Here is a 12,825-nt window from a genome sequence, read left to right as displayed (position 1 = left end):
AGTATTCACAGAGAACAAACCTAGCATCAAAGCAATGGAGTGCTTCACAAAAAACAGGATGCATCTCCCTGCGCGACCTCACGTACACCTCCTGCCCCAATGCAATGGTCACATCCCAGGAAAGAGGAATTACCCATACGCCATGTCAGAGAGTGACAACCCATAATGGCTGTTGTGTGAGCTGATGCAAAATGTGACTGACAGCTGTACCAAGCGATGGCTGAGCGAGCTGACCGGCAGTTCTTCTACGTTTACTGTGTGTCGATGACACGCACTCTTGCAATATCTTAAGCTGTCTCCAGACAGGCCTACAAATGGGGAGAATGCTTTTTCATGAATTTTCAGTCTGCTTTTATTTTAGATTGCTGTAATTGTTCTAATATTTCTGATTGCACTCTCTCTTTGCTTCCTTTCTACCCTTCTGTTATGTTACATTATGTGTTGTTATGCAGTTTCTGGAAAGCACTTGCTTACCAAGGGGCAGATTTACAAGAAAGTGACACATCTGGGAAGATGCGTCACTTTCCCTGCGCCACTTTGAGAAACCCCGTGCGCCACCATGGAAGCGCCGTATTTACAATACAGCGCACCATGGCGTAAGGATTGACAGATGCGTCAGAAATTCTGACGCATCTGTTGACACAAAAGTCACGCATTGCTGGAGTCGTGTTGCAAGCACGACGCAACTCCAGCAATGCAGGGGGATGCCTATCCTCATTGTGCTATGTCACTCCTTACGCCTGCTTCAAGCAGGTGTAAGAATTTGACGCAGTGGCGTCCTAGAAGTGGCCCAGTGAAATCTTGTAGATTTCACTGCGTCTCTTCTACCAGGCTTTTTTGCGTTGGAACACCCACCCTGCATACATTATACCTGACGCAGGTATAATATGACGCAGGGCTTTACAACGTGACGCATCTCCCTAGATGCGTCACATTGTAAATGGGCCACATTTTTACGCTGCTGCTTCGTCACAAAAAGTGACGCAACTGTGACGCAAAAATGACACAAGGGGCTTGTAAATCTGCCCCCAAGTACTTAAACCTCTGTGCAGAGTTTGTTTGCCGTTGAAGGTGTGCCCACAGGGTGAATACTCTGTGGAAAGCGATTCCCCTAGGCATGCCTGTGTCCAATGAGTACATCTGGTGTGAAATGATTGCAGGGTTTTCTCTGTGAATTTGTATGTATGGGGCTTGTACAACCGTGTGGAGTTAATATATATTTGGGTTGTCTCTCCGTGGGGGTGCAGGGCTTCTGACACCCTGTTCTGGTGGTGGGTGTGGGGATTTGGTGGGTGGCATAGGTTGCTAGTACCAGTTCTCTGGCTGAGCCTTGGGCTGGATTCAGTGGTAGAAGTGGGCGGGGTCGGAAGGGCACGGCGTGCCCCTACTTTTTTAATTTAGCAAAGTCCGTTCCCCTACTTCTTTATTTTTAAAATGCGTCCCAGGACGGCAGGAAAGGTCTGAACTTGAAAAATATTTGGAGCCCTGTTTCGTGCACATTGAGGACGGCCTCTACAGTTGCGGAACCTCCTCCCCCTTCCCCTCGGTGTCTGTGGGAAGGGGCCTGCCCAGGAACACTGTGGGTGCCGTTTCGCACTGTGAGGAGCAAATCAGCAGAATGAGAAAGTGGCTTTCACTGATGCCCCTGCTGCTGCAATGATTTACATCTCCTTGAGATGATGCTACCTGCCTGCGCCCCACTGTGACTAATACAATTTGTCACATTAGGATGGATTGGCAGCCCCGCCCTCACCCAGACTGACGACGCCACAAGAAAAGTGAAGAGCACTCCAGTGTGGAATTTGTGGCAGACTGTTCCCTAACCTTGGCACTTAAAAAAAAAAAAGCTGTAGAAAATATTTAATGTCTTCCTTATTTTATTTTATAGATTGTGTACTGCTGCTCGGTCTGTGTTCAGGGATGTGGTATTTTTAAACTGTTTAACTTTTTTTAAGGACATCACGCCTAGATTATGGCAACTTGCTGTATCTGGGGGCCACGGGAAAGGCCATAGGCCGCCTCCAGGTGCTGCAAAATGCAGCCGCTCGCTTAGTCCTGAGGCTCCCTAAGAGATCTCCCTCTACAGCAGCGCTCCAGGCATTACACTGGCTCCCTGTCGGGAGAAGGGTGGAGTTTAAGGCACTCTCTACATGTCACCGCATCCTGAGCGGTAAAGCCCCCGCTCCGCTACAGAATTTGGTGACTCGCTATGAGCCTTTGCGTGATCTACGCTCCTCCCGTACAGGGTTACTGAAGGTTCCAAGAATAAAGAAGGCCCGAATGGGGGGGAGGTCTTTTAGATATCTGGCCGCCAAGCATTGGAATGCCCTACCTTTGGAGTTACGCTTGGAGCCTTCAGAGTCCATTTTCAGGAAAAAACTTAAAACTCACTTATACGGGAGGTAGGCGACTTTGAGGGTGGCTTGGACTGTTTACTTCCACTTATCATAGCGCGGGGACACGCCGGTGCGCGTAACCAGGCGCTCTATAAATCTCCCTAATAATAAAGGATGTAACATAAAAGCAGCCCCAGGTGTCCAGTTCTGAGACACCCGAGCACCAGAGGCCCTTATGGACCCCATCCAGGGTCGGACTGCGAAAACAAATAGGCCAAGGCACCACGGCCGGACTGGCTTAATGGGCATCGGGATGGAGGCTGGTTTTGTTACTCAGGGCTGCAAAACTGTCCCCCAGTAATAAAATCAGCAGGGCTGTCCAGCACATTGAGGGGGAGATTTACTAAGATTTTACACTGTGTTTGCGTCACAAAAGTGACGCAAATCGGCGCAAAATCTTTTTTTCTCAATTTACTTTTTAGCGCTAGAAATAACAGAAAAGTAATGCGAAGCAGCACATTGCGCTTTTTCACATTACTTAGCGCCATGGGGGAGTATCATGGGTGGAGCATGGGTGTACCCAAGCATCCACCCAGGGTTTCTCTCACTACAACCAATTTACTAAATTACGTAGATTGGGTTTAGCGTGAGAAAACTGCGCCTTTTTCAAGTAGGCGTACGGAAGGAGAAATGCTTTAATTTCTCCTTACTTTTAAGTGGGAAAAACGTTGCATTTGTCTGGGTGTCATATTTTGTACAGGAAGGGTACCCTTCTTGTACAAAACCTATGCTGGGCGCACTCAAACACCCTAGATCTATGGCCCTAGTGAGGGGTGAACCATATCTCTGAAAATGTGGCGCTCTCCTGCTCCCTCCCTGTCACGCAAAGCTACACTGGTATGAGAGGCGCTACATAAAACAAATGAAATGCATGTAAGGGGGGCTATGGAGAGATGAGGGGCAGTGCTGGAGGGTGATAGTGAGGGAAACATTGAAGAGCCCCAACAAGATTGTCGTATCCTGGTGCACTATAAGGTCATCATTTACTGTGCTCTAAATGCCAATATAATTTAATATATAATAAAATGTGTTGTAGAATGCACACTTTATGTATTTTTTTCTAAATTTTTTTGGATAGAGAACACCCTCTTCCCATGTCCCCTTTGTAGTGGTCAGGCTCGCAACTCACCGTACAGGGGATGGACAAAGTGCCAGGGCTGCTTTGGGTTCCCAGTTCAGCCTTGTATGGCACAAAATTAAAAGTGCCCCATTTAGCAAATGAGATATAAAACAAGCATTTACAATGCAATGGTTTTGCCTTTGTTAAAGTTAGAGCTATTGGCATTGCTCTTGACATTATTTTTATTTATGTTTTTTTTAACATAAATAAATGGCATTGTCATTTACAATGCCACTAGCTTTATCTCTCGCAAATGACACACACACAGAACCCCCACACACACCCCCACACACAGCCACACAGAGCCCCCACACACACAGCCACACAGAGCCCCCCACACACACAGCCACACAGAGCCCTCCACACACACCCACACAGCACAAGCAGGCAACAGGGGCACACAGAGGCACAAGCAGGCAACAGGGGCACACAGAGGCACAAGCAGACAACAGGGGCACACAGAGACACAAGCAGGCAACAGGGGCACACATAGGCACAAGCAGGCAACAGGGGCACACGCAACAGGGGCACCAAAACGGAGGCCCAAGCAGGCAACAGGGGCACAAAAACGGAGGCACAAGCAGGCAACAGGGGCACGAAAACGGAGGCACAAGCAGGCAATAGGGGCACACGGAGGCACAAGCAGGCAACAGGGGCACACGGAGGCAACAGGGGCACACGGAGGCACAAGCAGGCAACAGGGGCACACGGAGGCACAAGCAGGCAAAAGGGGCACACGGAGGCACGAGCAGGCAACAGGGGCACGAAAACAGGCACAAGCAGGCAACAGGGGCACGAAAACTGAGGCACAAGCAGGCGACAGGGGCACAAGGAGGCACCAGCAGGCAACAGGGGCACACGGAGGCACAAGCAGGCAACAGGGGCACACGGAGGCACAAGCAGGCAACAGGGGCACACGGAGGCACAAACAGGCAACAGGGGCACACGGAGGCACAAACAGGCAACAGGGGCACACGGAGGCACAAACAGGCAACAGGGGCACACGGAGGCACAAGCAGGCAACAGGGGCACACGGAGGCACAAGCAGGCAACAGGGGCACACAGAGGCACAAGCAGGCAACATGGGCACACGGAGGCACAAGCAGGCAACAGGGTCATGAAAACAAGCACAAGCAGGCAAAAGGGTCACAAGCATGAATTGTAATTTAGACGGGGCTGAAGTGGAGAACGGTCAGTAGGGAAGTAGTGCGGCTGGTGCAGTGGTACCAGGCCGAAAGGTGAGAGGGGCTGTCTGCACCCCAGTTTGGACAGTTTCCACTACCTAACAGGGATTGGTGGGAGGGGGGGCGTACTTCTTGCTTGCTTTAGGGCTGTTACTTCGGGGACGCAGTGCACGCTCCTGCCTGCTGCCGCCGGGACACGACAACAGGCAGGGAGAGGGCAGGCTGGGAGAGGGCAGGGAGGGGACAGGCTGGGAGAGGGCAGGCTGGGAGAGGGCAGGGAGGGGACAGGCTGGGAGAGGAAGGGGACAAGCTGGGAGAGGGCAGGCTGGGAGAGGGCAGGGAGGGGACAGGCTGGGAGAGGGCACGTTGGGAGATGGCAGGCTGGAAGTAGACAGGCTGGGAGAGGACAGGCTGGGAAAGGGCAGGCTGGGAAAGGGCAGGCTGGGAAAGGGCAGGCTGGAAGTGGACAGGCTGGGAAAGGGCAGGGAGGGGACAGGCTGGGAGTGGGCAGGCCGGGAGAGGACAGGCTGCGAGAGGACAGGCTGCGAGAGGACAGGCTGCGAGAGGACAGGCTGCGAGAGGACAGGCTGCGAGAGGACAGGCTGCGAGAGGACAGGCTGCGAGAGGACAGGCTGCGAGAGGACAGGCTGCGAGAGGGCAGGTTGGGAGAGGGCAGGCTGGGAGGGCAGGCTGGGAGGGCAGGCTGGGAGAGGGCAGGCTGGGAGAGGGCAGGCTGGGAGAGGGCAGGCTGGGAGAGGACAGGCTGGGAGAGGGCAGGCTGAGAGAGGGCAGGCTGGGAAAGGGCAGGGAGGGGACAGGCTGGGAGAGAACAGGCTGCGAGAGGACAGGCTGCGAGAGGACAGGCTGCGAGAGGACAGGCTGGGAGAGGACAGGCTGGGAGAGGACAGGCTGGGAGAGGGCAGGCTGGGAGAGGGCAGGCTGGGAGAGGGCAGCAAACAGCTGGCCTGGGAAAACAGCACAGGGATCCTTGAAACCAACGCCCGTACTTCATAACTGTAACCAGTCCCTATAAGACCAGGGAAGCAGTGCTTGGATCCCTGAAACCAGAGGCAATTCTCTGTGTCTGAAGCCTGTCCGGAAACTTGCTACGACTTCACCAGTGCAGCTTTCACCTACAAACGCCTACACCTACAAACGCGTAAAATGTGCTTTATGAGCGAAATTTTGTGTATAACTAACTATACAGCAAAGAATGCCCAGTACGGACTGTAATAATATTTAAACGCATTTACCAGAACTGATTTAAGAATGAAATAACAACGTACAATGCATTCTAAAACAGCTTCCAATAATTAATGTATCTGCCAGGTTACTCGCTATAAACAACGCCCTGAAAAGCAAAATACATGGAGAGGGTTAACGAGTGGGGCAGGAAGAAAGTGACAGATAACTTTCAGACGTGCTGTTCCCCAGAAGCAGCCACTGTTGTTGAGAAAAGCTGATACATACAACACGTATGGGAAAGGGCAGGCGTGATGACAGCAGCAACTGGGGAAGTTTTCTGTCTTGTTGCGTTTCACCCTTTCAGGGTTTCTCACTAATTCACGTTTTAAGGAATATCACGGATTGTAAAAGCGCAGAAAACAGAGTGACAGGATCCGTAACACATGTTTGTGTAGGTTACTCACTCGTGTTACGTGTCAATTGTTAACGGGGCGGGAGTGCTGCCCGAGTACACACCTTGAAGCGTGACTGTGGCCTACCTCTCCGGATTTCCTTATCCCAAGATCCTTCTCCTCGCCCAGTTCCTGCGGATCCAAGGGTGAGGAACAGGACAGGCGGTCACAAGAACCCCTTTACTTCCTGAAACAAGGGGGCATGGGAAGGAGGGAGAGCTTACCTGCGTTATCCAAGCTCCGGGCCGGGGGTCACATAAGTTCCTCCTCCCGGGATCCTGCGTGCGGGGCAATCACAGCGTCGCAATCCAGGAAATGAAAAGGGAAAGCTCAGCCGAGCCAACACCGGGGGCGCGGGAAGGCGCTGCGCGGGCGGACGGGGCAGTCAGCTCATCGGATCCAGTTCCTGCCCGCCTCCTGCCCCTCCTCCTTTCACTCCCCTCTGCGGTGCGTGGTGCGCTGGCTCCCAGCTCCGCAGGAAGGACAGCGGGTCGAGCAGCTGCTGTCAGAAGGGGCTGGGGAGGTGTTAATGACATGACCCTCGGATCTGTGCAACACCCTGCACTGCAGAGAGCGGGACCAACCCCGAGCCCTGAACCACGGCGTTACGACGCTCTCTGCAGACACCCAGTGGTCTGCAGAGGAGACGGGTGGGGGGGCGGGAGGGGGGGACGAGAACACGGACAGCGGGACGGGGGGCGGGAACACGGGGGAGCGTGCACTTTGTATTAATTAGTAGAGGTGGCATCTCCGTTCCACTCGGCCACCGGTCTGTTCACGTGGGGTCGGCTCTAAACACCAACAGGATCACAGAAATGACGGCGGCTGCAATGAGGGGGTTTTCATATAATAAGATTGTATTAATTAAAACAATAATTAAACGTTGAGCCAATCACAAAATATAAATCTTATAACTGCAAATCAAATTAGAGGCCAGCTCTTAAAAGTGCAATTGTTGAACTTCAGATCGAAGAGTTGTCTGCGTACCACTGCCGAAGAAGTTACTTGAAAATTAGCTGGCAGGCTTTCAAAAACATTCTGTGCTCTCCAGATAATGGTTTCAATTATTCTTGCGTAAAAAAGCAGAAGTCGTTGGCAGAGAGAGCTTCAGGATTCTCCAATGGACGTTTTGCGCAGCAAGAAACTTTTTTTTTCTTTGTATTTCCGAATAATTCTAATCACACCGCTCACGGAGCAGGAAGGCAGCCGGACCAGATTCGGGGGCGTTCCCGGCTTTCGGCTGACGTCGCGTGACGTCGGCAAAAGCCAAAGAATATCGGGAACGCCCCCGAATCTGGTCCGGCATTGACGGACAGGCCCCTCGTCCAATGGCTAGGCTCCATTTATGGAGCCAGCCAATGAATGACGAGGGCCGACCCAAACCCACACTACAGTTCTCATTAGGTTTTCGCCTGCGCGAAAAAGCTGCGCAGAGCGCAGCTTTCGCCAGGCAAAACCTAAACAGGCAGTGGCAAAGCCAATAGGTCTTGTCTTTGGGACCTCTTTGCTAGGACTGCTTTGGGTTCCCAGTTCAGCCCTATCTGGCACCAATTTAAAAGTGCCCCATTTAGCAAATGAGATATCTAAATAAGCATTAGCAAAGGCAATGGGTCTTGCTTTGGGACCTCTTAGGCGTGTGAGTTGTTTTAGCGACGCTTTTCAGCATCACTAACATACTATAGTGTCACCCAAAAAAATAAAGTTGGATGTATCCTTCACTTCCCAAATGAAAATATAATTTTTGCCTTTTACTCTCAGGAACTCAAGTTTTTTGTGGGAAGGAGAGTTTGCCATGCCGGACACTTCAAAAGATATCCTTTGAATATATAATGTCAATGTTTGAGCAGCCAGCTGGCTGACATGAATGTGGAGAAGCCCTTTTGGGGTTCCATGAGTCAGATCAGATTTTCCTGAAGAGTCCCTTTATCTTCTGAGCCCTACTTAACCCCTTCCTTGCTGTCCACGAGTGCAAAAAAGGCACACCTATGTACAGGAGGAGCCCTGTTTTTGTGTCCTCAACGTTTGAGGCAAAAAACAATCATTGATTTCTGAACAGGGAGTGTTAAAGCGTTAAGGTAACCATGTTGTTCCTGCTTATATTTTGCATGCTTTACAAAATCTTTCATTCCCTATGAGTATTTGCTTTTTCCAGGATGTTATTATTTTTTTCCAGGCGGGGCATAATTTGGATTGAGTCACATCTAGGCATTTACAACAGGGCCCAATCGGGTTGCAGCTGAAGGCAGTGCATGTTTCTCTCAGTGGGGCAGAAAGGTGTTCAGGGGGGAGAGAATGTGGCACTGTGGCCAGAGCTACCAAATTTGGAACTGGGGAACCAGGATCAGGCATCATGACCAGTCACTCAGACCACTATCCTGAGGGAGCACATTTCCCTACTGGACCGTAAAAGGCCCCTGCTAGACCATAGAAGCCCTGGTCTCTTAGCATCCGCAGGTGGACCCTACTAATGGCCAATGAGGGCTAACCTATAAGCCCTGTCCACCACAATCCATACTGAGGTTCACCTCCAGTCTTGCAGGCAGTCCTACAAAGCAGCACACCATAGATCAACAGAGACGTTGTCATTGAGATAACAGGACCCTTGAGGCCAGTCCGCCTCACCCATTGGTGCCTCCATTGGCCTTGTTCCAGCAGTAGAAGTGCAACTCACTAGGGATCGGCAATGCATGATTTGCACGCACACCAAACTAATGGGCATATTTACGAGGGCCTTGCATCATGCTTGCACCACGGAACGTCATATTTATGAAGCCACGCAACGCCACTTTGCATGCATTGAATGGCTTCATAAAGATGGAGTAATGCAACACAGCGCAAATCACTGCTTTGCACAAGGAAGACATTGCAGTGGGTTTTCCCACTCAACTTCCATGGTTTTTGACACATTCCCATATTTACAAGGACTTGTTAACCTAGGAATGCATCAAAATCTTACGCCTCCCCAAGGGAGGCACAACAAGGAGAAATAACTTTATTTCTCCCTGTTTTTTCCTCTTTCTATATGTGCAGCACACATAGAAAGAGAAAATGCTAACTACCTTGAGTAGTAATTACACAAACTACTAATATAATAGTTATATCTCATTCATCTGAAACTGCTTAAAGCATCTGCAAAACCAACATGTCTGGGTTGTATTAGGTGTATATATTCACTTTTGTGTGCTATGTCTAGATACAATAACAGGAAATAAGAGGCATCTAATGCTGGCTTCATGACATGTTGCGTGAAGCACATAAAAAATGTACGACTACAAGTTTGCATTGAGCGTGGAGCACAGAATGATATTATCAATTGTGCTCCCCAAAACGTGGGGTCTCCTGTCACAGAATTTAAACCCAAATGTTATGTTCAGGAATGGTTTGAAAAAGGGAGGAGAAGTGCTGATGAAAGAAACTGCATGTCTCGGAGACAAGTGGCTTATGATTCCACTTATAAGCGTATTTGGGACATTCTGTTATTGAAAAAATATCCCACATTGTAAATGTACTTTAATGTCAATAACTCATATATTAAACCTCAAATAAACGTGTATCTATTGGTTGCATTAAATAACGTTCTAAGCTGTAACTGGTCAGTGAAATACCAAACATACTAAAAATTGGTATGTTTTACTCTTTCTAGCCACACCTCTAACTCCGCCCACTGACCCAATCCTCTGGTTATTCCTGCCTCCTGATGCCCCGCCCACAGTTCCCCCCTACTTTGTTTTCCCCACTTCGACCACTGGGCTGGAAGGAGATTTCTACCCGGTCTAGTGTCCTCGGTTTGGGGTTTTGCCTGTCATGTCTTCCATCTTCCTTCTTCTCCTAGAACCCTTACCTCCTGCCCACTCTTATTCCCCTATGAATCCCCAGTCAGTGAGGCCTGTTGTCCATTCGATCTTAGAGGGTGAATGGGAAAAATTAATTAAGTTAAGGTTTTTGTCCTCCGGGCCTAGGTTTCTGTAGTTCCTAGGCCAGGGAGTGTTTCCTTTTTCTTTCTTTCCTCAGCTGTGCTTTACTGTCTTCCTTCCTTACCATTGGCGGAACTTAATCCCTTCTATTTCTTTGTAGATCTGGCCTAGAGACAGCTTTGACATTCTGGCCAGTTTCAAGTTAAAATAAAATTATAACATAACAATAAATACATTTATACGTCCATATAGGGGTTTTCAGTCAGCACTCTTCATACATTAGTCTCTGTATATGGCGTTCTCATTCTGTTTCCACCCACCACAGCATAGAGCATGGGGCAGTGGGTGGGCCCACTTCATCCACTCACTGCCTTTCTCGGGGAGTGAAGGCTTTTTTCCTCATCATATGTATTAAACTGCCTAAAAATTCGTGCACAGTGCCAGGGCTGGTGTGACTGACCTGCTGGGGCCACTCCTATATTTTGATATTTTTATGTTTGCCAATTTTTTACGTTTCCGAAAAAAGTTATTAAAAAACACTGCACTCTTGCTAAAACTAGACCTATTGGCTTCGCCATTGTTTGGTTGATGTTAATGTCAAGTCACTGGAGTTCTTATTTCTCCTCCATTTGCTGGGCTCTAGCACAGTCCTTCTGCGGCACCTTGTTAATTTCCAGTGTATATTGAGAAAGCTGTTTTGGCATTTCGGGTGGAGCTTCATCAGTCTCGTGAATTGTATTGTTTGGGGTTCTGTTGGGCCTTTACTACTTTTAGAGCTATCCACGCATCTTATTGTGCCTGGAAATAAAATGCAGTACTGGATTTGTGCTAGACATAGCATCCTTTCTTTCTGCAGACTAGGAAGCACTTTATCAGCAGCATGCAATTTTGCCTGACAAACCAGGCAGCCTTGGACCGTTCCGGACTTTAAAAAAAAAATCCATCTCCACTATAACTTTAAATCTGCCCTTTTAACTCTACCAGGTATGGATCTCAAACATCTCACTGACTCCCTGTCTGCTTTTGAGCAGATCCTAAAAGTTGAGGGCAAACCAAGGCATCTTCGGCCACACAAGAGTGGTTCAAGAAATGAAAGGGACAGCAAGTGCTATATTAATGCCTTATGAATAGTGTTCTTTTTTTTGCATAGCTGCCAAGCTTTTAGATTGCTTATGTGTAACATTTTCACAATTTCAGTGTAATTATGAGTGGCATTCAACTACTATGAGTGACACTTTCTTGCGAACAGTATAATGTCACCCAGACTTAGTAGCAGCATGGCAGAGCCCACAGCCTAAGTCAGACACCTGTTGCCAGGCAGCAGAGAAACAATAAATTAAACAGAGATGCCCTGCCTTAGCCAGCCTGCACCTCCAAGGCTGGCAACCAATCAAATTAATGGCATGATCAGATCATAATCCATTGACATTGTCTGTCCAGGCTCGGTGCCACGTCGAACCAGAGGCAGGCCGACAATAGAATGTGAGAGTGGCCCCAGTGGGGATCTCTCCTTGTACAGTTCTTCAATTAGGCCCCTCTTTTACTGTAGTTTAGCCTGACCCAGTTCTTGGCATGTATTTAGAAGCTTTGTTTTGAACCTGGACATACACATGTTTGATACTACGGTTTGAGCATGGGGTGCTTTTTTTACATTAATTAGGCGGGTATGTGGGTTTATGCTTCAGTCTTCAAATCCCTGAAGTTCATTTGACTTGCATATGAGTTTCTGTCATAGCAGGATATCATATTTCCACGTCACAATATATTGAGATTCCTGTACTTCCCTTTGTACACTAGCGCCATCTTGTGGCCTTTGAAAAACAAGCTCAGCTTTTAATTGTCCATCCCAGCAAAGCGAGAAACTGGAATTACCCAGTTTTATCGCACTTCAGGACACGGTTCTTTTGCGTAACAATTTTGCGGTAATGCAGGAAAATTACCGGAACTGCGTTATTCTAACGCGAGATGCATGGCACTTGGCTGGGCTGTTTTTGTCAGGATCATTGTGTTTACAATTATTATTTAAATCATTTCCTCGTTTTACAGGACTAGAAAATAAAGTGTTTGACTTTAACTTCAAAATCAAACTATGAAAGGGTGCCTCCCAACAAATAAGATAGCAAGTACGACAGTTCCTTGGGTCAAAGAGCCTGCTGCATCTGAAAGTCACAATATGAAAGCATGGGCTCAGCTTATTATCTTACTGGGGTGGCTAAAATGGGGCTCTTAGAGCAGGGTGAGATCTTTTTTAATCTATTCTTTAGAGCACCAGAAGGTGGTTCATTTCGTGCGGTGCTAAGGGCGAGGCTGGGTTGTCGAACTTACTCATCAGGTCGGGTGCACCTCCGGCAAGCAGCTGATAGAAGATATGGAAGTTCCTCTCGCCTCTCACATGCTTCACAACACGAGATTTCTCCAGCAAATCTGTAAGTGCCCAAAACAAAATAGAAACGTAGTGTGAGTGAGATGGTGAATTTAGGGCCCACAACAGACCTTACAGCTCTTTTTGGTCAAGCCTGCTAGACAGCACATGTCACATATACTGTCTCTTGTGAGTCATATTGTGGCTTACCA

General features: G+C 48.7%; 1 protein-coding gene across 5 annotated transcripts in view; it reads right to left on the bottom strand.

Annotated features, from left to right (window-relative positions):
- MYO1A (myosin IA) overlaps positions 1-12,825 on the bottom strand; it is a 388,633-nt gene that overhangs the window by 208,195 nt on the left and 167,613 nt on the right. For all 5 annotated transcript variants that reach the window (XM_078689001.1, XM_078689003.1, XM_078689002.1 and 2 more), the window contains exon 8: positions 12,577-12,675. In XM_078689001.1, the coding sequence (XP_078545127.1) occupies positions 12,577-12,675 (99 nt within the window). The remainder of the gene's footprint in view (positions 1-12,576; positions 12,676-12,825) is intronic.

This window comes from Lissotriton helveticus, chromosome 1_1 (genome assembly GCF_964261635.1).
Source record: "Lissotriton helveticus chromosome 1_1, aLisHel1.1, whole genome shotgun sequence".
Lineage (NCBI taxonomy): Eukaryota > Metazoa > Chordata > Amphibia > Caudata > Salamandridae > Lissotriton > Lissotriton helveticus.
Note: the sequence above shows the minus strand (reverse complement) of the source record. Positions and strands in the feature narration are given on the sequence as shown.